The sequence below is a fragment of the Astatotilapia calliptera genome, chromosome 23, assembly GCF_900246225.1.
Source record: "Astatotilapia calliptera chromosome 23, fAstCal1.2, whole genome shotgun sequence".
Classification (NCBI taxonomy): Eukaryota; Metazoa; Chordata; class Actinopteri; order Cichliformes; family Cichlidae; genus Astatotilapia; species Astatotilapia calliptera.
The window spans coordinates 6313890-6341654 of record NC_039323.1 but is presented as its reverse complement, the minus strand read 5'-3'; the positions used below and the strand labels follow the sequence as shown (position 1 = coordinate 6341654).

General features: G+C 40.1%; 2 protein-coding genes across 2 annotated transcripts; one reads left to right on the top strand and one right to left on the bottom strand.

Moving 5' to 3' along the window:
- Window positions 1-10431: 10431 nt before the first annotated feature.
- Window positions 10432-15832, bottom strand: mmachc (metabolism of cobalamin associated C). Its single transcript, XM_026158772.1, has 5 exons — window positions 15613-15832; window positions 15075-15272; window positions 12161-12313; window positions 11890-12066; window positions 10432-11583 (listed from the first exon to the last, which is right to left on the bottom strand). The coding sequence occupies exons 1-5, from the start codon at window positions 15700-15702 to the stop codon at window positions 11401-11403; spliced, it is 801 nt and encodes a 266-aa protein (XP_026014557.1). The 5' UTR covers window positions 15703-15832; the 3' UTR covers window positions 10432-11400.
- A 109-nt stretch (window positions 15833-15941) lies between these two features.
- On the top strand, window positions 15942-27721 carry LOC113016164 (protein Hook homolog 1). The gene is made up of 12 exons (XM_026158769.1): window positions 15942-16019; window positions 17582-17659; window positions 18126-18168; window positions 18328-18488; window positions 18599-18680; window positions 21229-21412; window positions 21562-21635; window positions 21805-21881; window positions 21974-22074; window positions 22175-22266; window positions 22352-22492; window positions 25808-27721. The coding sequence occupies exons 2-12, from the start codon at window positions 17594-17596 to the stop codon at window positions 25978-25980; spliced, it is 1194 nt and encodes a 397-aa protein (XP_026014554.1). The 5' UTR covers window positions 15942-16019; window positions 17582-17593; the 3' UTR covers window positions 25981-27721.
- Window positions 27722-27765: the final 44 nt, after the last annotated feature.

Genomic DNA, 27765 nt, shown 5'->3' with positions numbered 1-27765 from the left:
CAGAGAGGGGTCGCTGAGTGCTGAGGCACATAGTACCAACGCTCTGCTGACTCACTAACTGCAGAGCTCCAAACATCTGGCAATAACATCAGAGCAAAAACTGTGAGCCTCGAGTTCCATGGCATGCATGTCCATGGCTGAACGGCTGCATGTAAGCTTTGCATTTCCAAGCACAACATATCGGATAAAGTGGTGCAAAACATGCTGCCACTGGACTCTGGATCAGAGGAAACCTGTTCTGTGGAGTGATGAGTTATGCTTCTCTCTCTGCCAGTCTGATAGACAAGTTTGTGTTTGGTGAATGGCAGGAGAATAGGACCTGCCTGGTTGCAGTGTGCCAGCTGTAAAGCCTGAGGTATGGGGTTGCTCTGAGCCAACACTGCAAAATCAATCTTTATGCCTGCCCTTACTAAGGCAATTTGGATAATTCTGTGCTTCCAAAATTGTGGGAACAGTTTGAGAAAGGCCCTTTTTTTTATTTCCCACTGTGCCTATTGCACAACGCAAGGTTCATAAAGGAATGGTTGGATGAGTTTAGTGTGGAAGAACTTGACCGGCATGCACAGAGCCCTGACACAAACTAGAACAGATTTCAAACCAGATCCTCTCACCCAACATCAGCTTCTAACCTCACAAATGCTCTTCTGGGTGAACGTCCAAACTTCCAAGAGACACACTCCAAAATCTTGCAGAAAGTATTCATAGGACAGTAGAAGTGGATATAGCTGCAAAGGGGGAAACCATCTGCGTATTAATGCCTATGGATTTAGAAAGGGGTGCAATTTAAGCTCCCATAGCTGTAATATGTAGATGGTCCAATACTTTTTACCACAGGTAAGTAGAAGAATGTCTCCCTACAAGGTGGAGACATGAACATGATATGAACTCCTGTCATAAATTTTAAGTCATGTTAAACTTGGCTTGTTGGCCTTTTTACAGAAAAGGAGATGAGTTCTTCTGCGATGAGAGAGATAACTCGTGACTGCAGGCAACAGTGCTAATGGATTTAGAACAGTGAGTGCCTTCGCAGTGGAAAGCATTTGCATGCTGGAGCGAATTGTAGTGTAAGTTACATCTACTGTATTCTTATATTCTCCACCCACCTACTGTTCAGCAAACACACCAAAGGAAATTAAAAAACCCAACAACAAATAAAAAATAACCACAAAAAATACAACAAAAAAACGAGTTGACGGTAACTATTCATCAATCAGGTATAAGATTATGACAACCTGTCTAATACTCTGCAGGCAGGTGGTCCCCCTTTTGCCTGGAGGCATACAGTAGACGCTGCCCCCTTGATGCATCATTAGTTGTCATAACCTTGTCACAAAGGAGAAAATAATTTAAGAAAATCTGGCAAAATATCTTAGTAAAGTGTACTTTACCACCTTAAATGAGATTAATGCATCGATCACTTTAACTCCTAGTTACAATTGCACAAAATTAGATCCCCAATCAATGCTTGAATTTAGTGGCAGATGACGATTTATAACTGATACATAATTGTTACGGCCCTATAGCTGGGCCTCCTGATACTGCCCTTGTGTGGGTGTGTGGGGAACGTAACAATAATATACATCGATCAGGTGTATAACATTATGAGCAAAAGAAGTTCCCCCTTTTTCTGCCAAAGCAGCCCTGATTCGTCAAAGCATGGACAAAGCGTGGTCTCCATGGACTGGTCTTGTTTGTCCACATATGTTTGATTGGACTGAGAAATGGGGAATTTGGAGTCCGAGTCAACACCTCGAACTCGTTCTTGTGCTCCTCAGTTATTCCTGAACAGAGATGGGCAGTAGCGTGTTACTTGTAACGCGTTACTGTAATCCGATTACTTTTTTTCGAGTAACGAGTAAAGTAAGGGATTACTATTGCAAAAACGGTAATTAGATTACTGTTACTTTACCGTAAGCACGCTGCGTTACTGCGTTACTAAAACTGTGATTTTCTTGCGAGAATGTCTCATGACAATGACGTAAGCGAGCGCGACGTTCGTGACAACAGCTGTGTGCAGATCAACAATGGATAATATATCGAGTGCGGGAGAGAGTATGAGCGTGCAGCGTTTAAAGCGTGGAAGTACTGAGCTTATTTTGAGTTTGATTCCATAAAAAGTGACAAAAACATTAGCGTCCGTTGATCACTGCGTGGGAAGAAAACTTCTTTTTACAGCGAAAAAAACCCCTTAACTTCCGAGCAAGCACCGAGTGCGCAACGACGTAACGTGAAATTCAGAGAGAAACTCGCGGATTCTTCAACTGCGGCACACCTGCACCAGGGCAAACCTTCTATACGCCACTCCTGCTTTATAGGTGAAAATAGAGCAAAAGGACCGCTAGTCTTTGATGTTATTTATTTTCTGCTGCGTTTTACGTGCATCTATTTGACAGAGTGAGTGTAAACACAAAAAACTATTTTATTTTATGTGCTGGAATGTGCAGAAAATAGGTTTAAATGTTAAAGAAATTTCTTCCAGTCAGTGAATGTTGCATATAATTTAATTTTTGCTTGATGCATAAAGTTAAAAGATTAAAACTGATAAAACAAGTTTTAAAAAGAGACTTTTCCATTTGATTACATTTTGTATGATGGATTATGCAGATAAAGTAGAATTGGGCTGAAAGATCTATCGCTTTATTACCGATTCAGGTTGTAAATCGTGTTTTTAAAAAGTAACTCAGTAACTAAGTAACTAAGTATTAATTACTTTTGAAAATAAGTAATCAGTAAAGTAACAGGATTACTTTTTGGGGGAAGTAATCAGTAATTAGTTACTAATCAGTAATTAGTTACTGATTACTTTTTCAAGTAACTTGACCAACACTGTTTCTGAATCATTTTTGATTTGTGGCAGGGTGCATTAGACTGCTGAAAGAGACTAAAAACACAGCTAATATTGTAATAGTAACAAAAAATTTAGTCAGTGAGGTTAATTTTACACTTTAAACATCTCAAAACATTTCCAACGTGTAAAACATGATCATTCTCGCCTGGCCACGCAGTGATCAGTGCTTTCTTGGCTGTAAGAAAGTCCTCAGTGGAGGAAAAGTCAAGAGATAACTGAAGAATACAGAATTTATCTTCTGGAAACCATGAATGTGTGTACATTGTCCTCTCATCTGAAGGTCATGGTCCAATCGGATGATTTTCTGGTCTGCATGTTGACGGGAGATCCCCAAACTGAATTAACTGTGTATGAGTGTTTCCATGAAGTGATTTAAATGGTCACTCTGTTCAAATACAGTATAATCACTTCCAGTCGCTCCACTAACATTGCTAGAAATAGTTTAATAAAATCCACTAGACAACCCACCCAATCAAGTTACTAAATAAATAATCAAGTTACTAAATGATCAAGTAAGCATCTTGTACAAACTCTAGCATAAGCTGACACTGTATCCATAACTTTAAAACTCATTTTCTGTAACTTTCACATCAAAGTCATCTGTAATTTAAATGCTCAAACTGGTAACTACTTTGCAAGGCCTGCCAGCTAAATGTAGGAGTAGGCAGAGTGGTTTCTCTGTGTTGTGTCAGATTCAAGCACTCTCAGAAGTGCTCTCCAGCTGCGTTCAGCACAGGCACTCTATTTATAAAAAGTGCATTGAGGCGTGGGAGGAGAGCATTATGCTGTGTCAATATTTCAGATGGTATAAACCTCGACGATGTGTTACTCAAGTGAGTAGAGTGGAGATGCCTGTGTGTCTGGCTACACACAAGGACATACACGCACACAGTGGCCTGGCCTATAATCGTCCCTATTTAAATTGCTAATTTCCTCTCTCCCGCAGGTGCCTAACTGTGTTTGAAACTAAATTGCTCGTCATAGCAGGTCAATCTGAGCCTAATGAATTCAGCTGTTCTCCCATTACACTTATTGACGCTGAATGGCGAACGACAGGTGCGCTGAGTACTCAAGAGCTTGAAAGCAAAGCCTGCAGCCTCTTCTTGCCTTCTCAGTGGGTGCAGATGAAGTTCCACATCAGCCTGTGAATATTTAAGCATTTGACTTGAATAAGATTTGACCAGCGAACATCTCCATTACTGGGGATATTTTACTTAGAGGTGATCATTGGCTCACTGACACCACACAACTAATCAGACTAAGTCACCAATCCCCAGAAGCTCCACATCAGCCCTGTTCTGACTTTAAGGACAAACACTGAACAGGATTTTGCTTTGTGCATGTGCATGAAAATCAATTTAATTATGCTGGATTGCAGCCATACAGTGCAGAAGCAATGCTGCTTCAGAATGGAGCTCATTTACATAAAAATAAATCACAATGCACAGGCACATACGCATACTCCTAATTCCCATATATCATGTTGAATGCAAAACACCAGATTTAGCAAAGTGGATGTTAAATATAAATATAAACATGTGATTGTACCACCTAATGCTTTAGGACAATATTTCTGTGGTTTGTCAAGTTTTACTTCTAGGTTAAAACACTTGTGCACAATCAAACTCCACACAGGCTTTTCTTTTTGTTTGCAGGTGACTGGCATAATACATTTTAGGTCCAGTATTGTTGCAAAAAGTCTATTACGTACACTTTAGAACTAGAAAAATGTTCCTTCTGCCGATTCAAAACAGTTAATGATAATTATGAATGAGTCCCATCCAATACGACAAACTGGGAGGACACAGGAGGACACCGCAGAAAGATGATCAAACTATTTTCTCTACAGTTCTACCTCCTTCAAAAAATCCTTCACGCATGTAGAAAGAGAGAACAGAAGAAGAGGAAAAGTGAAAGGCAAAGCTGAGGTGAATGATGTAATTGTTTCTCCTTGTGTTTCAGAGAAACGCATTAAGAGGCCTCACTCATACGTGGCAGATTTAGAGTTCATCAGCAGCTGTGATGTAACGCTTAATGCATAGCTATAAATTAGCTGATAAACACATATGTGTATGAGAGCATTAGTAGAGAGCAGAGATGGGCAGTTACTGTAATCCGATTACTTTTTTCGAGTAAAGAGTAAAGTAAGGGATTACTATTGCAAAAACGGTAATTAAATTACTGTTACTTTCCCGTAAGCACGCTGCGTTACTGCGTTACTAAAACCGTGATTTTTTTTGCGAGAGTGTCTCATGACAATGACGAGCGCGACGTTCGTGGCAACAGCTGTGTGCAGATCAAAAATGGATAATATAACGAGTGCGGCAGCGAGTATGACGTGCAGCGTTTAACGCGTGGAAGTACTAACCTTACTTTCAGTTTGATTACGTAAAAAGTGACAAAAACATTTGCGTCCACTGATCAATGCGTGGGAACCCTAAACGTCCGAGCAAGCACCAAATAAGCTGCCGCTGGAATGTGAAATTCCAAAACCACATTCCAAAACAGAGAAACTGCCGTACTGCTGCGGCACACCTGCACCAGGGCAAACCTCCACCTGCCCCACTCCTGCTATACAGGTGAAAATAGAGCAACAGGACCGCTGATTCTTTGATTTTATTTATTTTCTGCTGTGTTTTATGTGCATCTATTTGACAGAGTGAGTGTAAACACAAAAAACTATTTTATTTTATATGCTGGTATATGCAGAAAATAGGTTTAAATGTTAAACAAATTTCTTCCAGTCAGAGAATGTTGCATATAATTTAATGTTTGCTTGATGCATAAAGTTAAAAGATTAAAACTAATAAAACAAGTTTTAAAAAGAGACTTTTTCATTTGATTACATTTTATATGATTGATTATGCAGAAGAAGTAGAATTGGGCTGAAAGATCTATCGCTTTATTACCTATTTGGGGGATAAATCATGCTTTAAAAAGTAACTAAGTAACTAATTACTTAATCAGTTATTAATTAAGTTAATCAGTAAAGTAACGGGATTACTTTTTTGGGAAGTAATCAGTAATTAGTTACTGATTACTTTTTTCAAGTAACTTGACCAACACAGGTAGAGAGCAGCAGACCAAGCATATGAAGCATGGAGCTCACTGCAATCAAACAATAGAAAGCGAGGAGAAAGGAGCGAGAACACTCCCCACCACGAATCGAAAAAGTACTGGTGGTTGCCAACTCCACTCCTCAGACTCCTAGTAGACGTGCGTATGGAGAAAATCCTACTTCTTCCTTCAGAAAACTTGACCTCTGATCTTGACCTTGAGGTTGAGGTCACCAGGATTTGAACTCATCTGAGATTGCACCTATACTATGAATTTCAAAATCCTACATTGTCTCATTCCCGAATTATTGCATTCACAAATTTGGGTGTCTACCCTGCCCTCCCACCCGCCCAGTGGTATGACAACAGCATCAGATATTTACGGTTGAGGGGTAAAAATGGGTGCAGTATAACTTTCCTCACCACAAAAGAGGAATCAATCACTGCTCTTGTTCATGGATGTGAAGTATTATTTGGATTTTCAGACACCTTTCTCCTGGTTTGGTGCCATTTTCCACCAACCATGTCATGTTCAAAGTCACCTTAATTACATTTCTTCCCCATTCTGATGATCGGTTTGAGTTTCAGCAGGTCATCTCCATATAAGGAAAATAGGAAATAATGGCTTTGACTTCATCTTTGCTGGCTTGATATGAAGAGTTTAAAAAAGCCCCGACTCTGACCTTAAAGCAGAACTATAAGACAAGGACAATAAATAGTAACTCGCTCCTCATTCTGTAAATGTCGAATCCATAACCAATAAGATGCTCTCATTTCTTTCTCTCACTTAAAAACACATTTAGGGTTTTTGCTGCAGACTCGATCTGGTATGAGCAGCAGTTCATGCTGATGGCTCACGATAGCTGTTTTTGGGCTGAAGCATAACAGGCATTACTGAGTCTTTCTATTTTATCTCTGCTCCTGTGCCACTAAATTTTATCTCCAGTTTTTTTTTTCCATAACTGTTGCTAGTAACCAAAGCAGGTTCATCCAAGATTTATAAAGGCCTCTTTTACTCCCAGAACTGAAGCACTGCTGTGTGTACTCCACAACAGCATAAACGTTCCATCTCAGTAGACACAGGAGAGTATTTTATGTTGTAAATGACAACCACCCTCCGTTTCGTTTTCTGCTTCTTTTTTTTGTGAGGCTGCATTCCTCTTTTATGGTTCAAAGGCTGAAATATATCACTGTCTCAAGGAAATGAAGTTAATCTAAAAATGTGGATTATGTAAGGGGAGTCTTAGCTCGAGCTAATCCTCTGCTGTCTGCCTGCCACCCTGTTGCGTGATGGCTCGGTTATTGTGGAGATGATGCGGTGTCAGGTGAACGTTGTTATGTTGTTGTCCAAAAGAAACAGAAATATTGCCGTTGCAACATCTTTAGCCTCACATTCAATAAATCTTAGTTGTTGTTGTTGTTGTTGTTGTTGTTTTAAGTTTGCATATACTTGGATTTACATAAAAATAAATGATGGCAATACTTAAGTACATGTGCAAGCAACCCGATGGCATTTAGCACAAATGAAGAGTTTGCACACAGACAGATCAGCCAAATTCTCCCTTTCTGACAAACTAAATGTACACACTGACATGTTCACTGCACTTTTACAGCTGGGGGAACTGAGCAGGTTTGCTAATGATGCAATGCACCTGATTTATTGATGTTTTAAATAGTACTTGTGCTTATTTTATTTTTTGTTGTGTAAAGAGGGTGGATTTCTAGTCTATTGCAGGTGGTGTCTGATAAGACAATTGGGCAGTTCTCCACTTACCCACCTCCACTCGCTTTCTCTCTCAGTATTTCCTTCGTCCCCTGCTGACCACTCCCTGTCCACAACCATTGGACTGCACAGGCACAGCTAAATAACCAATTGGCTGCAGGGAGAATTCTGATGCAAAAGACTAGTTAATTATGCTAAGCCAAGAAAGTGATAAGGAGGCGGTTTTAAAAATTTTAAACCTCCTAAAACACACAGATACACACCGAGGCAGTGTGGTTTAAAGAGAGGCAGACCTTTTGAGGAATAAAGTGAGACTATTTCGTCAGAATAAGCAAATATGGGATGTGCAGGAAATGGAGAAGAGTTATAATTAGGATCCTCCCCTTTTCTCATAAACTTCAACCTCGGTTATTTAAATGGTCAGTGTTAAATTCTCCCTTTTCTTTCTCAGTTTCAGAATAGCATAATAAACATTAAATTCAAAATTCCACTAAATTCTCTAGATGCCGGTCCTTTCCTCCCCCCACTCGGCTTTCAGTTCCTCCTCTGTTGCTGGTACTCTGCTGCCCTTTCCCCTCTCCTCTTGTTAGCTTATGTCTGTGGGCGGATAACACTGCTTCACTGATCCACAACTCATGAAACACCACTCATTTTTTCCTCCTCTTTTTCATCTCTGCCCAAAACTATCTGAGATTCAGATAATTTGTGCAGCAAACACATTAAATTACAGCCCAGAGTTGTTTTTCCATCTTTGGATTTTAGAGGAGCAGCATCCAGTATACTTTTAGCATCATTCCTCCTTGCAGATATATTCATAACTTATTTTATTTTTGAACTATTTAGAAAACTATGACAGATCTGAGAATCTGGGTGCTTCATGTTCTTGTTGATGGTTTTTGTTCGTGTTGTTGTGAATCATGAAAAGGGTTGTTTTTTTTTTTAAACCATTTTACTGTTTCCAACAATCAAATCTGTTAAACTCAGTGAAAGTCCAAAAACTGCCTGTGTAGTTCTGCAAAAACACTGGAAGCATGAGAACCTGCTGGTGCAGTTCTGCCTGCAGTTCTGCCTGCCAACACGATCTGCAATGTGCTTTCCTGCAGGATACTGAACAGACGCGAAGGGAGAGCTTGATCATCAGGAGTATCTCCCTACATCCCGCTTGCTTGTCTTTTTGCTTCATTTCAGACATGCTCTGCTCCATATATGTGTTTTTTGCCAGCTGCAGAGAGGTGAGGCATACTACTCACCTCTAAGGACTCAGAAACCCGAGAGTTGGCTTCTCCCATTTTTTTTCACAAAGAAAATTACCCCTGCACCTCATCAGAATGACTATTCAGAACTAACCAAAGATGGAAGGAAAGAAGAGAAAATATGCTAGAAAAGCATCATTCTGCTAATGATTTCTGTGCTTGCTTCAGTTCTTGGTGTGTAAATTTGTGCCAAATATATCACCCGTGCAAAACATCTGCATCTGCAAATGTAGCATGCAGAATTCGCCTCACTTCAGTACAGCCAAAGATAAGTTACATAACTTTGCTTCACTAACTTTAACAGTAACTTGTCTTCTTGATCAAATTCAGAATTCAGAAAATCAAATGTTAGAAGCTCACAGTATGTTGGGCTGAGAAATGAAGACCCCTCCTAAAAAAAAATGACACAGAGAAAGCAAGAAAAGGGGAGAGTGAGGTGGGATGGGATGGAGTAACAGTGGTGGGGGAAAGAGGAGCGATGGAGTATCTGTGGGAGTATAATTAACTCCATGGTCTGGCTCTCTGCAGGCCTGCGGCATACTGCTCTGAAATGCTGATTCAGTACACAGATAGACAGAATAGCACAGGCGGGAGAAAGGGGTGAGGAGAGAGAGGCAATAAGAGCAAAGGAGAGTAAAGGAGTCAGGGATGGGGTGTTGGATTGAGCATTAAAGAGGAAATTAAGCAATAGAGGGTTCAGTGAAGTAAAAAAGTCACCAAAATTGAAAGTAAAACATAGCAGAGAGTACAGCCGTTTAACTAAGAGTGAAAGAGTTGTCTGAGATTCACTGAGCTGTGTGCAAATGTATACTTCATAATCTGAGGCAGGTTATCTGCAGTCAGTACTTGACTTTATGAAGTGCTGAACATTTGCAGATGCTTCAGAAACAGCAGCGCAAACCCTCAGCCTCACGACAACAGCGACACCTAGAGGCGTAAGTGTAAACGTGACCTGGACTGAACCCGTACAGATGCAGTTAACCCCTCAGTGCACATTAGATCCTGTTGTACTCATTTCTCTTAAAAATAAACAGACAGGAGCAGATAAACCTGACAAAGTGAGAATTCTCGGGATCACAGTAGCATGCTGGGTGCTCACTCAACGTCACCGAGGTTAGTCACAGTTAAAGGTAGTCAGTCTGTCACCAGGCAGGTGGGCAGAGGCTGCTCACATCTATAATGCATCAGCTGAGTGTCAGGTAAACTAGAGACAAGGACAAAACAATGGAGGGAATGAATACTGGAGACAGATAACTGGATGGACTTTTTTGTTTGTTTGTTTTAACAAAATAATAATTTCTGACTTTGTGCTGCAATATTCAGCGTTGATTTTCTGTAAGTAGGTTCATTCAGTTTGAACTATAAACTTAAAGAAAAAGTCCTGTAACAAGTACACTGTTCTGGAAAAAATTACAGATGTGATCAATATTTTTCTCAAAGCCCTGCACAAAGACTGCATGCATGGATGGCATATATACAGGTTTACATCCTTCTTGGATCCAGAAGGAATATATTGTCATATATCATCAATACGTTGTCTTCTGCTTATGCAATTCAGAATTCAGGGTCGTGTGAGGCTGGTGACGATCCCAGCTGACATCACCAGTCTGTCACAGGGCTAAAACAGAAACAGACAACCATTCACGCTCACATTCACACCTAGGGCCAGTTTAGAGTTCCATTACACTAACCCCACGCATCTCTTTGGACTGTGAGAGGAGGCTTTAGTATCCACAGGGAATCCACGCAAGCATGAAAAGAACATAGAGAAAGACATAACACAAGAATTAGCATTGTTAAAGAATCCCTCAGATATTTCTCAGTTTGTTGGGTTAAGTCTCATCTCTGGACAAAAAAAAAGTAATATTCAAGCAACTATAATTTTTTGAGTCATACTGCTCACAGACTAAAGCGATGTTGCCATTTAGTCTCAACTTTTATTGCTTCACTGTTAAATCAAATAAAAACATTATACAGAAAAACAATAGTGTTCTTTTTTTTAAATCAAGGCACTTGCATGCAGATTAAACACGCTGATGACACATGGCTTAACTCAATTTTCAACTTGAGTCATTCAAAATGTGAAGCAAAACCTTCCTGTTGCTACTTGGACACACACATTCTCTATTTTCCCGATAGGACACAACAAAAACTAAAGTGCATTACTATGCAAAAGCACATCAGACTGCAAACTCTGCTTTCCTGAACAGAATACTACTCAGCAAACATCCACTCAATAATATCAGCTATTACCTAATAATACAAGACGTAGAGGAAGCTGATATGTTACTGATATTTCCAGTAGTGTTAAACTTTTAAGAAAAAAACAAAACAAAGAATCAAACACATTTTCAACCCTGAAAAAGCAGCTTTCACCAAAAAGCCAAGCCTACATTAAAATCCCAGGTTTGGTCTCAATAAGAAGCTGTTTGATTAAAAAGGTGTTCAACCAAGACTTCATTTAAGTTCTAGATACAGCAGAGGTTTGAATTCAGAAAGGACAGGCGGTGCTTCCACAATTCACCCATGTCCAATTTCTTGACTCTGTGTGTCCGAGGTGGGTTCAGGTTGATTATTGTCACTTGGCAGATAGCCCCAAGCCCTGAGCAGAGCCACACGCTGGGCAGGAGGGGTGGAGAAGTAGTCCCTCTGTTTCTGAGAGTAGGTCTGGATTGGACTGATAATGTTTCGGTAGCTCCAATCCTGATGAGGCAGAATGGTGGAAAAATTCAGTTATACATTAATCTGACATACTGAAACTTCCCAAAGATTGGAAAAGTAAAATGCAGCTTCAAAAACTAACCAATGATATGAAATTTGCCAAATTTGTCAATTTTTAGCGTCATGAAATAGGAAACAGGACAACAACATGGGTCCTTTTCCACATCACCCCTACAGCGCAGTCAATTCTTCTCAGAGAACAAAACCTCCATCACAGAGCACAAAACAGTTGTTGGTGTCTATCTACAGTTTGTGTGTGATGCAGGTTTTATGACTAAAAGATGTTACCTGCCAGTGAAAGTTAAAAGCCTCCAGCAGCTTTATCCTGCCCTCTCTGGATGGCACACAGTCAGGAGGAACAGGCTGCACCAGCTCAGAGCCCACCGTGACATCTCCAAACACCAACAGAGCTCGGATGGCAAACCAGCCCCCAAACCGCGGATGCACACACACTCCAAACATTTTCTGAAAGCAAAAGGATCAAAGGATCACAGCACACAAGAAAGGTAAAGACTGCCTTTAAAAAATGTGCCAAGGGAGCAAACAAGAATGTGATTACTTTTTCAGCCCAGGGCTGCTCCGTCACATCAGCCTTTTGGTAGTAAAAAGCTGCTCCCGATACATGAGCTGCAGTCTGGGCCAAGAACTTGGGCTTCCTGCTGGGCAGTAGCTCATAGTCGTACCTCACATCCACCTTCTCTCCTGGAAAACACTGCAGGGCAGGATCAAGTAAGAAATATGTTTAAACGTGAGAAAAAGTTCATGAATATGATTATAGTTGCAATCTAAATAGAGTTAGCCAGCATGATGATGCTGTGAGACTGTCAGAGGCTTTCCCATAAAGTTTCATGTGCTATAGGCTTCCAGTAACCTTTACACTGTGTTTAAACTGTATGCACACGCAAACTGTAAGCTCACTCATACAATGTAAGGTTTAAGTTACAAGTGCCCTAAATTAGCAGCACTGGTTATTACAAAATATTTTTTATATTTCCATAACAGCTGATATACCAGTATGCACAAGCGCCTTAATCAAAATTATATTTTCAATTCTAAAATATAACTAAAAATATACATTTTTGAATAAGATGCTAAATTATGGTTATTTTGAATGAAATCAAAAATTACATTTTGGTCACTGAATGTTACCATTAATGTTATGATTCATTTCTGACTTTGTTATTTGTCCAATAAATAACAATGCAATTTTTAATTTAAACAAGTTTTTGAGAGGTTTCTAAAGTATTTTGTTTTCTTGTTTTTATGACAGGTGGTCTAATAAATCAGCATTGTTCAGTCGTGCAAAACAAAACAAAAAAAGTCACATCAGTTTTTAGTAAACACGGTGCAGAGACAGATCATAGTATGGAAGCTTGATTCAGCACTGGAAAAAAGTTGTGTTTTTTTCATCCATAAGTCACCAGAAGTATGTGAAAATTTTGGGTTATTTTTCTCAACTTTGAGTTACTCTCTCAGAGGTGTGAGTTCGTAAGGAGACATTTCAAGATACTTGACTCAAAATGTGATAATGACAGAAAATGTGAGTTATAGATGGCAAAAAAGGATCTGCAGGTCAGGAAAAGGGTGGCCTTTTTGCAGTGGCAGAAACAAGCTTCCACCATAACCTATTAAATTTCAGTGAATCTGATAAGAAACAGGGTGACACAAGGCACATCCTTAGTGGATGACATCTCTTTAGATTTATAGGTATTACCCTGATTGCACAGCCTTGTTCAATAATCCAGGGGGCTCATCAAACACGCGACTTCTCATGTCAAGTACAGCCAGTCTAAGCTAAGTGACTTCAATGACTGCCTGGAAACTAACTGAGACTGAACATATAGAAAAATTTAATGAGAAACAACAAAAATGAAGGAGTGACTTAGACGTTTAGTATGTGAGTATTTTATTTTTTCATTTAATCCAACGTGAAGTTAATTAGAAATATTGGAAATAACAAAACTGCATGGAGAGCCCCATTTTCAGAAGCCAGCACTTCTGCAAAGGCTCTTTGATAATTAAAGAAAAGCTAATTATATTAGCCAAGCTAAAAAATGTCAAAAAGAAGGAATACATGTGGTTAAATAAGTGTCTAGAATTTGAATACTGTCTCAAAATAGCAGCGCTATACAAGACTGGCCTTCAGCAGAAACCTGCACTCCAAGGCAGGATTTCATCTAGCCAGGTAACTTTAGGGTTAACCCCAGATTAAAATCAAAATCAATAGGTATAAAATCACCGCCTTCTGACTAATCAGATCTCAGGAAAATAGCATTACAATACTTGGAAGACACCTGAGACTTCTGTGTATGGGGAATAGGAGGGTCTAAAGTTTTTCAATAGCATTTAAAGCCTTTGTATTTTCCCAGTGGAAATACCCATTGAGGTATACTGTAAGTTGAACTCACTTTGTAATACAGGCCTTAGGATGCTGGAAAAAGTCAGTCATAGTGAAAATGAATACAGACAAAAGAATGCAGGCGTTTGAGAAGAATTATAATTAGGTCACTAACAGTGAATGAACTGCAGATTGAAATTAAATGAAGTGAACCACTGAAACTGATTTTTGCAATCACTACCACCATTATTATAGCCAAGTATTTTTAACCATTTTTAGTGTATTCGCTTTAGTTTTAGTTTAATTTTTGATCAGTTTCAGTGCTACTTTTAGGTTTTCCTTTATTCAGAAATAAGTGGCATTTTTCAGAGGGAAGGAGAAAGATTTAAAAACAGTATGATTTTGGAACACAACTACGCAAACATAGACGTCCTGTTTTCAATACACATGTGCATCTGAGCTCTACACTACAAAGAAAGTTCAGCATACCCAGGGTATCTTTCCGTTGTCTGGACCCACTTAACCTAACAGTGGCGATCAGACTGAGCGGTCGCACGAAGCCGCTTATCAACTCAAAAATTAACTCAGGGTTTATCAATCCAGCTACGAGCATGTTCACATGAAAGGAGTGGTACTGCCAGCATCTGACAAATCACAGACATGGATAAGTGTGCTGGCAGCTGCAGACAAATCAGTGGTATGAGTGTAGACGCTACTGAAAAGCTTCAGACCCGCCAACAGCCTGAGGGATCTTCCAGAAGTGCTATTTTCCAGTCAACTGATTGATCAGTAGGTGGTAATTTTGTCCCTGTTGATCTCTAATTTGAAACATAATCGGCTTCAAAGGAGTTAGGCCTATGGTATATGTTACCATTTACCCTGGTAAGAGTTAACCTTAAAATTAACTGGATAAGCCAAGATCCTGCATTGTAGTACAGACCTCAGTGGCTTCTCATGTTGGCTTCTCATTAATAAAAAAAAAATGACTAAAACTAGAAATATTTCCTGTATATTTGTTATTATTATTACTGCTACTATTATTATCATTATTATTATTACTACATTTTCAAAATTTAGTTTTACTTTTTAATTAGTTTAACTAAAATAACCCTGGTCACCACTCCTCCATCCTCACCTGAGAGACAGCAGAGGTGATGCATTGTCTAACACACTGGTCTATGGGGTCATTAAGCCCCTGGTAGCACCTCTGCTCGAGGAAAGGCAGAAAGGCCTCTTCAAACATGGCGGGAGTGCTGAGCACCACCACAGCCAGGGTATCATCTGGATATGACAGGTGCAGGGTGGGAGGTAGCACAGAGTTGTACCAGCCAATCTGCAAACAGAGGGACATGTTAGGGAGTAAGAACCAAATATGTGCAGGTTACTCCATCACAAATCATCTGATTTGGCTGAAAATTTCAATTCAATAAAATAACAGAAAATAAAATAATAAAAGAACAGAAAAGAATGACAATGACACATTCCCTTAAAGGCAAGAACCAGTAATACGTCAGTAAACATGCAGTATTCAACCATCTATCGCTATTTTTACTTGTTGTAGCATGTTTAACAATTAATATTTAAACGTAAACTGGGAAATATAAAAGAAATAGTTCTACGATCAGAATGATTTTTTCATACTTTTCAATATAAAACTATACAATTCATTATACCTTTAACGGGTAAACTTCAAATCCCAGATTTGTTAAACTATCGTTTAACAGTCGTCTTACACTTTCCACGCTTACATTGGAAGCCGCCATTGTTGCATGTCAACATTGAGCTTTGCATTGTGGGACATGGTGTTCTTTGGCCAATCAACGTCCTCGATGAAAAATCTTAGCTTCGGGGTATATTTGAACAGTTTTTTGTTTGTTTGTTTTTTGCTAACTAGAATACGTTTAGAATGCAGTGTATTTTACTAAGTGAGTGTACATCGAGGATATCTCTGTAATTTTGAGGCTAAAAATAATTACGGACCTTTTGACTACAAAACCCAGAAGGCATGTGCCTTACGTCATACGCAATCACGTTATTGTTATGGGCTCCTGGATTTAAAAGTGGAGTCGGAAGGTTTTCTGTGAGTATCTCGATTAGCGGTAGGAAAATATGCTTATTTTCTTAATAATGTTTCAGAGACAGCATTAGAAACAATAAAGTTAACTCTATTTACTGTTTTAGAGTCGGAATTTTTTTTTCCTGGCTACACGAATAAAAACCCGAGAGAAAAAAAAATGTCGCAAATCACGGCTAACGTCTAACGTTAGCGGTATTAACTGTAAAACTTGGCCTTTATCAGTTGATGTGTCTCAACATGTTTGTGTGCTGTGCATTTTGTCTATGTTAGGAAATGCTTGCTCTGCCCAAAGCTTCTCTTTCAAGCTTCTGTTCCTAGCAGCCGGACAGCGATATGCTCTAGTTCCTAGCGGACCTGCAGATCAGTTTAATAGGCCCATTACTTTATCGACCTACAAACCGTGGCGTGGGCGAAACATAATATAGGGGGAACGACGTTGATTAACCTGTGTGCAACCCCTGTAATTATAATTAGCACTGTAGCAGTAATGAAATACCTGAAATTGAATCCCGGATTCATCATTTTGTCATAAGGACATTTGTGGCATCTCCTGATCACATGTGGTCCCAGGTGCAGAAAGGTTAATTGAATGTGTCGGACTTGTGATTCATGGACTGAAAAACAACAACAAAAAAAAGATAATTGCACGTTTTTCGTCTTTTTCCAGAAATTAAAGTGACTTATACCTCAGAGAATTGAGGAAATATTCTCATATCTACTGCTTTACTATGAGAGAATATCCATCTTCCTTCTCGTGAATTATTAACAATAATTAGCGTAGGAAAATGTAATAAAAATTTTTTTTATTTGTCTCTCCATCCATCCATCCATTTTCTGCCACTTTTCTGGGTCTGAGTCCCATTGACAGGATTCGAAGAGAAGCCCAAACCCCTCTCTCTGCCCACCTCATCCGGCATGTATAGGGGGACACCAGAGTGTTTGTGTGCTGGGGCCTCCTCCTGGTGAACATGACCTAACACCTCAGTTAGGAGGCATCCTTGTCAGATGCCCAAATCCACTCATCTGGCCTTTTTGATGTTGATGATCATCCCCTTAGAATTTTTTTTATCTATAAAGTAGCCAGAAATGTTAGAAAAATGCACAAACTTCAGCTAAGTCAGGTAATAAGACTTTTTATTTTAACTGCATGTGAACCAGTTGTGTTTACGTTTGTAGTCATTCCCAACAGGCCTGTTTGGAAAACTCCTGCTCTCTTTGTAATCTGAAAATGAGCTAATACGCTGTCATATCGTGACATCCCATGTTACATTTTCCTGTGAAGCAGCTGATCGCTGTAACTAAAAACGTGCAAATGCACAGGGCTGCTGTAATTTAATCCCCCTCAAAGTGTAAGCTCTTAACGCAGCTGATACCTCGCCTACCAGGAATAACACGTGTCTAAGGTTGTGTCATTGTGGTCTAGTGGTTTTTGATGTAGCTTTAACCTATGTCAGGGCAGAAAGCTTCGTGTCAGATGATGCTCCTCGTGGATCAATAATCAGTTAAGCGACAATAATAATAAATATTTGAATTTGACAACTTCCCTTTTTGAATTCTCTTTCTAGTTCGAATGAGACATGAACTGGGACAATCAGCTGAGCTCTATTCTGTCTGTAGCAGATGGCAGTGTTGCAAAGATGAGGGTGAGTACATTTAAATACTTCTATTTGTACGTGTTGATTCATACTGAGGCAGGTTTTTTTTCTGCATCACTCTGAACAGTACTTCTGTGAAGCCAAAACAAAGTTCACATCACACAACGTTCATCAATCGCTGACAATAAAAAAAAAAAAAAAAAAAAAAGGCTGGGTGTTGATATTTACATAAATAAAGGTGCATATTAAAGCACAGTAGCATCTGCAAAACTTGTTAAAAACGTCATTTTATTTTATATATTTCACATGCTTGTCTGCACCCTGTTGTTTGATAAGCTCTGGCATTGACCACAGGAGAACCTTCTCTGATCCCTTGTGATCAGTTCCCATAGCGATCTGTAGATGGCAGCAGTGCTCTATTAAAGTGATTTAAATTAAGATAGCGTAGATAGAAGACTTTGGGAAGTACTCTTTGAATGTAAAAAAAACAAACCAAAACTTCTGTCTCTAACAGGAGAGGTTGACGCCAACGGGGAAATTCTTCAAAGGAGGCGAAGGTGAGCGTAGCATTTTAAATTTCTCAATATGACTAGAAGGGGAAATTACCCTTGTCATTGTTTATGTTAAGTTGACTTCCTTTCTTTCAGAGTTAACTAAATACTGTAGGCGCAACAGTTGTTTGAACCATCTAAGTGATTTCCACTCTTCCTTTTCAGATTTGTTTCCAGTGCGCGAGAGAGGTTGTGATTCAGATTCAGACCCCCCTGCTCTTCCTCCTCGAGCACCACTTCTCCGACAGACTTCCCCAACTTTCAGTCCTGGTGTGCAGTGGGCAGACTTGGCTTCTGTCCAGTCACAGCTCCAGATACAGAGCAAGGTGTGTTTATTTGTTTAACACTGAGAACTAAATAGCAATATATTTATGGTATTTAACAGATTGTTTGATTTGAGCAGTGACTCATTTTCTCTTCCCAAAATCTTTTAAAGGCGATTGATTCCCTCACCCAGAGGCTCCATGATTTGGAAAGGGAGAAGCACTCTCAGCAATGTCACATTCAGGTGCTTCAAGGTAACCGTTACTGTGTCATATTACTTTTCTCATAAACACATCTCACTCCACTTTGTCAACTACAAGAAATTAGAGATGGCACGATACCACTTTTTTATGTCCGATACCGATATCATAAATTTGGATATCGGCCGATACCGATATGGCTAAACTTTGCTAGATCCGCCCCTGCACAGTTACCAGCCGTCAGCTACGTAGAAAAGGATCCTGGTGTAGAAAGTAATATTAAATAAATTCTGACAACAGATTATCAAGCTTAAACGTGCTGCTGTTGTTCAGCAGCTGGTTTCCTCTTTCTGGCGCAAAGTGGGCAATAAACAAACAAGAGAGACGGACTCGCGACAGAAAAGCCGATCAGCTGATCATTAATCAGTTTCACGATTGAAGTAGCAGCAGGAGAGGGAGGGAGAGAGAAGAGGCAGTCGCTCCATATATCGGTTGTTAAGCTTAACGCTGGAATGCTTTACAAACATTCAGAGATGAACTTACACACTTGCTTTACTTCTCTCTGAAATGCCGGTTTGGTAGCGAGGCTCCAAACCAGACCGCCGACAGGTCCCACACGCCATAGCCGCTCTGTCACATGATGCATTCTGCTCCGACGTGCTACGGTTATGAGCCGAGTTACGCCATGTCGCAAGTTTTGTGAAGTGATTTTTGATATTTAATGGATCGGATTACATTTTTTATTTCTCTCCGATATCCGATCCAGTAATTTAGGTCAGTATTGGACCGATACGTAATATCGGATCGGTCCATCTCTACAAGAAATGAACTGTTACCAGATTCAGAAGTGTTGAGAGTCATCATCCAAACTGAGGTGTCAGGTCACAAACAATGCGCCCAAAGCATGTAGCATTTTAATGTAAATTAGTTGTTACCACATAGTTTTTGTGTTGCTCTTCTCCATTTTAGACATTACATGTGATGAGCTTCAGATTACTGTACAAACAATCCTTGAATTTTACCATTTTTACCTATCCTAAGGCATTTATGTTCATATATCCACTGGATATATCCAGTTTAACAAACTGTGGTTGGCTCATTAATTAGTTATGTATCCACGAGGTGAAGGTAGAATCCACCTCACCTTCTCAAGCTTGTTTCTCAAAATCTGAGGTTGAAGAGTTTTAAACACTCTAGAAAAATAAGAAAAGATAAACCGCATGTTGCCACCAGGCTTGTCCAAAAGAAATAAGTCTAGTGTTACCCTGTTATCCAAACTATAAAGGCTCCAGTGCATGCTCGACTTATGGTGTCAGAAAGGGAAAGAGTAGCCTCTGCATTGTCTTCATGATATGGGAAGTGGGGGTAAATGGTCTGTAGTTGTTGATCACGGTCAGCTGCCTTGAGCACTGGCACACGGTTGGAACTCTTCTGAACTAAGGTTGAAGATAGTGTGCAGAGGCGCTGCCATCTGAGATACAGTCTTTAAATAGCCTGGGACTTACCACAGCTGCTTTCCTAGAGTGCAGCCTCCTCCGCTCTGCTTTCACCTCATTCACTGTAAAGAACAGCTGAGGAGAAGCTGGTGTAGAAGATGCTGCAGCTGTAGTGTGCTTAGTGAGGATGGTGCTGGAGATGCTGGACCGGCAGAAGTGGCAGAGTGCCAAGTTCAAACCAGTTATAAAACAGGTTAAACTCGTATGCTATGTCCTAGGGGCTGGCTACTCTTCCTCTTGAAGCCAGTCATGGTGTTCATTCTCCCACACATATCTTTGATGTTGCTGCATGGTAGTTTCCCCTCCAGCTTCCTGTTATTGTCTCCCTTTACCTGTTAAAACGTCCTCTCAGGTTGTGCTTCCTTTTTGTGGTTTAGTAGGCACTTGATACTGCTAGCAGATGATTTGCAGCAAACAGTTCTTACTGGCACAGCAACATCCCTGCAGGTTTATGTAGTCAGTTCTCTTTTACATTCTCTATATGTACATATTGGAAAAAACAACAACACTCAGACGGTGTAGCTGAAGTCTAAGATTGTGACTCACACAGATTACTTTGTAGACATAATGACATTATTTGACATTTTGACCACATTTAATATGATGATCAGCTTCTGTAACATTATATAACTGACAGAAATTAGGAAAAGCATAATATGCTTTTCCTAAAAAACTTGGAGGTGCTTAAAGTTTTAGTTTACATTAAATACAGTTTGACCCACTTCCACTCTACTCTAACTTAGCTGTCTCAGGAGAGATGCAGAAAAAGTTAGACAATAGCTAAACACTTGCAGCTACAGGAAGCAAGTGGATTTACAGGAAAATATGGTCTCAATTTTGTGAGCCATCAGCACTTACAGCACCGCTTGAAAGAGATGAGTCCTAGCAAACTTTATTTGTTATTGGCCCGCCTCTATTTTCTCTACTCACTATCCACCCTTTCTCTCTACAGCCTGGGAAAACTGCTAAGTGTATTCAGCCTTAATGGATTCATTCATAATTAAAGATATTGATGAATTATTCTGGTTTGTGTGCAAGGGTAATGGAAGGAGCTGTAAAGTAGAAAAAAAATCAGCTGGTCCTAGATATCTATCTATCTTTTCCAGACGAGGTTCACAGGCTGCATGAGGAGTTGAGAGAGAGGGATAGACAAAGGGAGGAATGGAGGAGAGGACAAAGCCCAGGAGCAGAGAGAAGGATGGAGCAGTGGAGAAGGGAAGTTGGACGTGAACTGAACAGTCTAAGGGGACACATCACCCGAGCCACATCGCTAGGCAACCTGGAGGAGAGGTGCATTAGGGGTGAAGCTGGGGGAGGTGACTGGAGACTGAAATGATGATAGGTCCAACCCTAAATTGACATTAAAATGTTTACATCTCTTAATAAGAGATGGCTATTACAGAGTTGTGTGAGTGTCATTTACTTTCTCTTTTTCCCAGTTTTAGCTCAAAGCTCCGCCGAGAGGAGCTGGAACAGCTGCGCAGAGAATTGGACCAACTAAAAACACGGCTAAGTGAGTCTCTCTCTCTCTCTCACACACACACACACACACACACACACACACACAGATTCCTTGCATTCATTCAGCGAGACTGCACATGTCCTTTTCCACTGTTGGTCTACAAAGGAAAAGCAAGAACCATCTTGCTTGGAACATCTGCTCTTTCTTTTACCCTTGACAGGGAGGCAGGAGGAGGACATGTTTCTCCAGCAGGCACAGGCCAGGGAGACCAGGAGACTGTACGAACACAGCTGCAAGGTACACATTGTAACTCACAGCCAGTGTTTTCTTGTGGGTTTGTGGTTTTGATTCTTTCAGATGCTTAATCTTTCTCTGTGTGATTTATTCAGACTCTGGAGGAGCTGACAGACAGCTACAGAATTCACAACACTGATCTGACAAAGACAGTCTTACAGTATTCTCACACACAGCAAGAGGTTTGCCAGATCAGGTATATGTGTAACCATGTATAGTCTGTGTGTATCTAGTTTTTTTTTGTTTTGTTTTTCTTGTCTTGTACTACATATGTTACTATAAATCACTTACACCAGATCAACTGTGTCAGAACTGAAGGATGAGGTCAGAAGTCTCGTTTTCCGAGGATGTGAACCAACATCACTTCTGCCTTCAGCCCACACATCGAGTAAGTGCCATCCTTTCTGTTTCTGCTGAACACAGATGCACAGCATAATAAACCATGTTTGGGGTTTTTTTGCTGTTTGATCTAGGGGCATCACCACTCCCACTCTCTCACAGCCATAAGAGAGTGGTTAAAGTTGAAGAGGCGGACTCTGACTCAGAAGACCTTAGCCTGACCCCGAGCCTGGCGGAGATCAGCTCAGATGATCTCTCGTGGCTGGAAGACCCTGGTAAGGGCCTAGTGCACCTAAAGTCACAGCAATACCACATGTGTGCATGATAGTATTCTTGCAAATCAACCTTTGGTGCAAATACAGCACAAAGACATGTTCTGACAGTTAAACTACCTGTCACATCAACATAAAACGTTGGAAAAGCAGAAAAGGAAAGCAGATGTGCACGACCTGATGGCGGTTTTAACAAGATGAGAGTAGTCATTCCCTCTCCTGCCACTCTCCCACACATCTGGCTCAACCGTCAGTCTTATTCAACCCAGTAGGTGTGACTCAGTGCAGAGAGTACACTACAGTCTTTGCCAATTTAGCTTACAGTGAAATAAGCCCTGTTCAGACATGACTCCGTTCCATTGATCTGACAGTATACCTAAATCATGTGATCTGTTGAAGTCAGAGCTGCAGTCTTACTGGTTTGGACCTTGTTTTGGTATAATTGTCAATACAAGTCTGAACTGCACACAGTCATATCAACAGATAATCACTGACAATGCACATCTTTGTGAGTTGCCCACCACACTGGCCTAAACACCAGTTTTTTTTATGTAGCATGCATAATGCAGTTTTTGTCAGCAATTCTGTTTCTAATTCACAAATACATTTATATATGGTGTATTTTCCCCAAAGACAGCCCCCCCCCCCCCCCCCCCCCCAAACACACACACACACGCAGACACACACAAAACTTCACAAATATGGTTGAACTATATATTTGCTTAATTTTTTGTATATATGGCAAATATTGCTTTGTTGCTGTGGTGTGTATGTCTGCTCTGAAGCGATAAGGGATATAACATAAATATAGCCTATACCTGAAAGACTTCGTAAATACACTTTAATAGGCAGCAATAAATAACCCCAATTCCAAAAAAAATTGGGACACTGTGTGAAAATGTGGGGAAAAACTGAATGCAATGATTTGCAAATCTCATAAACCCATGTGTTATTCACAGTAAAACTTGGAAAACATCAAATGGTTAAACTGAGAAAATGTAGCATTTTAAGAGGAAAAAAAAAAGGGTCATTTTGAATTTGATGGCATCATTTCTCCTCTGCTTTTACCAACAGTCCATAAACATCTGGGAACTGAGGAGAGGAATGTTGCCTCGTTCTTGTCTGATAATAGTCCGGGCTCTTCTTTGTTGTATTTTTCATTTCATGATGCTCCAAACCTGTATATACCTTTGAGTATTGATGTTGCATAGTGCCAGTGGCATAGGCGGTAATGCACCAGTCAGAGATGCAACATGAGCGCTGATAACAAGCAAGATGGTCCTGGCATCCGTCCTTTCCCAAAAGAATTTCAAATTTGGATTTATGTGGCAATAGAATAATTTTCCATTTTGCCTCCGTCCATTTTCCATGAGCTTTGGCCCAGAGAATAAGGTAGTGTTCCTAGATCATGTTCACATGATATGGTTTCTTCTCTTTGACCTGCTTTTATGGATGGCATGGGGAAGTTCATGACAGAATCATGGCCCATTTTAATTCAGTGCCAGCTGAGAGCCCATAGATCATGGACTTTCAATATTGATTTTCTGCCTTTTTCCATGCGCACAAAGATTTCTCCAGATTCTGTGAATCTGTTGATAATATTGTGTACTGTAGATGAGGCAGTCCTTGATATTTTACATTGAGGAATATTAAATTGTTTCATAATTTGTAGACAGTTTTTTTTGTCGATCTTTACTCCTGAGAAACTGACAATCTAAGATGCTCTTTTATATGATAATGGTAAATGGCCTGTATTTGTATAGCACTTTTCTAGTCCCTAAGGACCCCAAAGCGCTTTACACAACCAGTCACCCACCCATTCACACACACATTCACACACTGGTGATGGCAAGCTACATTGTAGCCACAGCCACCCTGGGTCGCACTGACAGAGGTGAGGCTGCCGGACACTGGCACCACCAGGCCCTCTGACCACCACCAGTAGGCAACAGGTGAAGTGTCTTGCCCAAGGACACAACGACCGAGGGCTCGAACCGGCAACCTTCCGATTACAAGGCGAACTCCCAACTCTTGAGCCACGATTGCCCCTAATATTACTGACCTGTTGCCAGTTAACCTAACTAGTTATAAAATTTACTTCTAATTTCTTTTTTAGTCCATACACGCCCCCCCCCCCCCCCCCCCCCCCACCCCCTTTCTTGCCCGTGTCCCAACATTTTTCACATGTATTTCTACCATCAAATTCAAAATTAGCTAATATTTTTAACGGAAAATATCAAAGTTTTAAACATGTGATATGTTTTTTATGTTCTATTGTAAATAAAATATGTGTTTATGAGATTTGAAAATCATTGATCTGTTTTTCTTTACATATAGTACAGTGTGCCAACTTTTTTTGGAATTGAAGTTGAACCATGCCTGAAAAGGACTTTAAAGCAATAGATTGACATGTCAGGAAATAAAATATGCTTTTAGGTTTCTTTCCAAGAGTTAAAAGAAAACCTTAATACCACTACAGTGTCTGTCCTGGAGAATATCCTTGCTCTTCTACTCTCAGAGGATTTGCTAGAGATGAGTTCTGCCAAGATCTTGAAGATGATATTTCATTGTTATTTTACAATCTAGTTTGATGTATTGTAAAACTACAGGTAGTTGATATTGGTAGATGATTTTGTAGGGATTAACTGTAAGCATGTTAATGTTAAAGGAAAAATGTATTATTGGGATACAACAACGCTTGTGGTCACCTCATTAACAGTCTTTATGCTAAGCTAACCATATCCTTTTGTAACTTCATCTTACATGAACCATGACCAGTGAAGAGTTGCACACAAAAAACAGTAGTTTTAAAAAATTACATGACCAAACAAAAAACTTGAAATTAGATATAAAATATACAGGATTGTATAATTTGCTGGTGATAGTGAGTGTAGCATGTCACTGTCAGGAGGCTGGTGTCCTTCTGTGTTCTTCCGTCTGGAGAAAAAACACTAAAGCTCTCATTTCCTCTCCAACGGTCTCTGCAAAGCCGGTCATTTCTCTGGGAAATTTAGTACTCTGTGTGCCTGTGTGAGCTCATGCACTGCTTGCCCTCAGACTTACTGTAACAGAGGGTTGACGTTCCCGGAAGAGATTACCATCACTGCTCTAAATGTTTCCCAGAGTGATTTGGGACCACGAAGCCAGGATAATTTGACAATTGTATCTGCACACACTTGCACACGCACTCGTGCCAGTGCATAGTTGTTAAGGGAAAACATTTGAATCTTTTCCAACCCAATCCCAGATGGTACCACAGCAATGCGGTACTCGCGTGCACAAAATTAACCGCTCTTCTTTGCTCCTTATGTCTGCCAGCTCTTCATCAGAAGCCCAGAGCACGTCTGAGTATTCAGTCCAGGCGGAGTGACTTTGCTGGTCCTGGATCAGATGTAGATGGTGATGACAACGATGATAATGATGGTGATGATGATCTTGAAGATGATGTGAATGCAGATTTGGGATCTGACCTAAGTCTTGATGAGCTTTGACCTTTATGTGTTGTGAGTTTTTTGGAAAAGGTAAAGGCTGAGGAAGCATTCAGCAAGAAAAAGACAGCAGACAGCGTTGTTGCTTCGTCATTGCCGAGCGTGATGAGAAATTAAATGTTGTGCATAAAATGTGAGATAAAACTTGATAAATTCAAGAATGAGTATTGACTGTACATAAAGGAAAGCGAGTAATTAGATCATTTTACCTATTGCTGTTACAGAGCTGCTTGGATATGAGTTGGGGTTTTTTCTGGGGGGAGCTTTATTTGAATGCAGTTTAACAGTTTTTGTGAGAGTGCCAGAAGTGTTGGACTAAGGACAGATCACTAAGTGTGACGCTATTTTAAATTTCTTTTTTCTTTTTTTAAACTGGTCTCGTTTGAATCGCCCACTCTCCTTCTCGTTTGTTTGTTTAAAGTACTCATCATCGAAGCATTTTTTTTCTCCACTCAGTCTATTTAGTGTTATCAGGTACAGTTTAGGATTGTAAAATCTTCTGTTCCCATATGCGCAGACTGATAGGATGCTGGGAACCACTTGAGGTGACAGTCAGTTGTTTAAATAGTTCTTTGTATGACCTTTGATATAAAACCTTTTTTCTCCCATTATTGTGGAGCTTTGTGTCAGTATAGAAGCACTTTTGTAAGGTGCATTATTTTTGCAGTGTGAGGCACTAAAAGAATACGTTTTAATTGTTGCCACACCCTCTGCCCGCATGTTGCGCGCTACTGGCAGAAAATTATGGGTCCTACTGGAGTTAAGGATAGAACTGCTGCAATTGGTCTGCTAAACCACAAAGTTTGGCTTTAGGCATGACAAAATTAAAAATAGTTATGTTTAGGTTTGTTATGATTACAGATTGTTGGGGTTAGGTGAAACTTTGATGTGGTTAAGGTTTGGGCTGGACTCGCATCTTTGCCCTTAGCGACAGTGGGATGCATAATGAGACATAACTAATCACTTGGATTTGAAGAGCACACCACTGGTTTGCAAGCTTAGAGCACCGTGATATACTCAGATTGAGTTAAGTTGGTATTTTATAACTGGGACTTGGATCATTTTATAGACAGCTCTTGCGTTTAAAGTTCTGGTGAATGTCATGACTCTGTATTAAAAGTAACTGTAAGTCTTCTCTGTGAAACTGTAATGGATTTTTAATGGATTTTTCGTCTTGCATAATGCACTCTTCAGTCCAGAAGGAATCTGATGAGGGATGGGATTTTGGTTCCTGGTAATGTAACTGAAGTGAGGTAGGAGTGAAGTGAGATAAAATAAATAGGAATCAAAAGCCATTACCATTATCAAGGCGCCGGTGCCCGTCAGTCTCCACTTCGATCTCCATATACCCACAACTCAGCAAGGCAGTTGAAGGTCCCTTTATTGCTACAGTGTCTGACATGAATCACACTGCGCCAGGCTACGTGTCAAGCTGTTAAATATTTCAGCTTCCAGACACCCCCCATCAAGGATCCCAGACCACAGTGCAGAGCTGCAGGCAGCTGACAGCCAGGTTAGGTGTTCAGTGGGGTGCATGCATTCAGGCTTCAACAGTATTGACCACATACACATTGTCCACCTCACTAACAAGACAGATTGTCTTAGTAGTCTGTAGTGAGCAATACAATACCTTCTAAAAAACCAGAGCATAGTGTATTTTTCACAATCCACTGTAACACTATCTTTGTATAGCTGTTAATTTTGTTGTGTAAGCCATTTAATGAAGAAAAGACTCATCTATTTGTTATTGTGTCCACATAATGGCTGATGAATCCGACCCTTTTACTG

What these genes read in the sequence shown, in the direction of transcription:
- mmachc (XM_026158772.1), bottom strand. Translation starts at nt 15,702, where the DNA reads ATGGCGGCTTCCAATGTAAGCGTGGAAAGTGTAAGACGACTGTTAAAC. An exon ending in TCACCTCTGCTGTCTCTCAG is followed by an intron (nt 12,314 to 15,074) that starts GTGAGGATGGAG and finishes CCTGCCCTGCAG; the next exon opens with TGTTTTCCAGGAGAGAAGGT. An exon ending in CTTTTAACTTTCACTGGCAG is followed by an intron (nt 11,584 to 11,889) that starts GTAACATCTTTT and finishes CTGCCTCATCAG; the next exon opens with GATTGGAGCTACCGAAACAT.
- LOC113016164 (XM_026158769.1), top strand. Translation starts at nt 17,594, where the DNA reads ATGAACTGGGACAATCAGCTGAGCTCTATTCTGTCTGTAGCAGATGGC. An exon ending in TCACATTCAGGTGCTTCAAG is followed by an intron (nt 18,681 to 21,228) that starts GTAACCGTTACT and finishes TATCTTTTCCAG; the next exon opens with ACGAGGTTCACAGGCTGCAT. An exon ending in CTAGGCAACCTGGAGGAGAG is followed by an intron (nt 21,413 to 21,561) that starts GTGCATTAGGGG and finishes TCTTTTTCCCAG; the next exon opens with TTTTAGCTCAAAGCTCCGCC.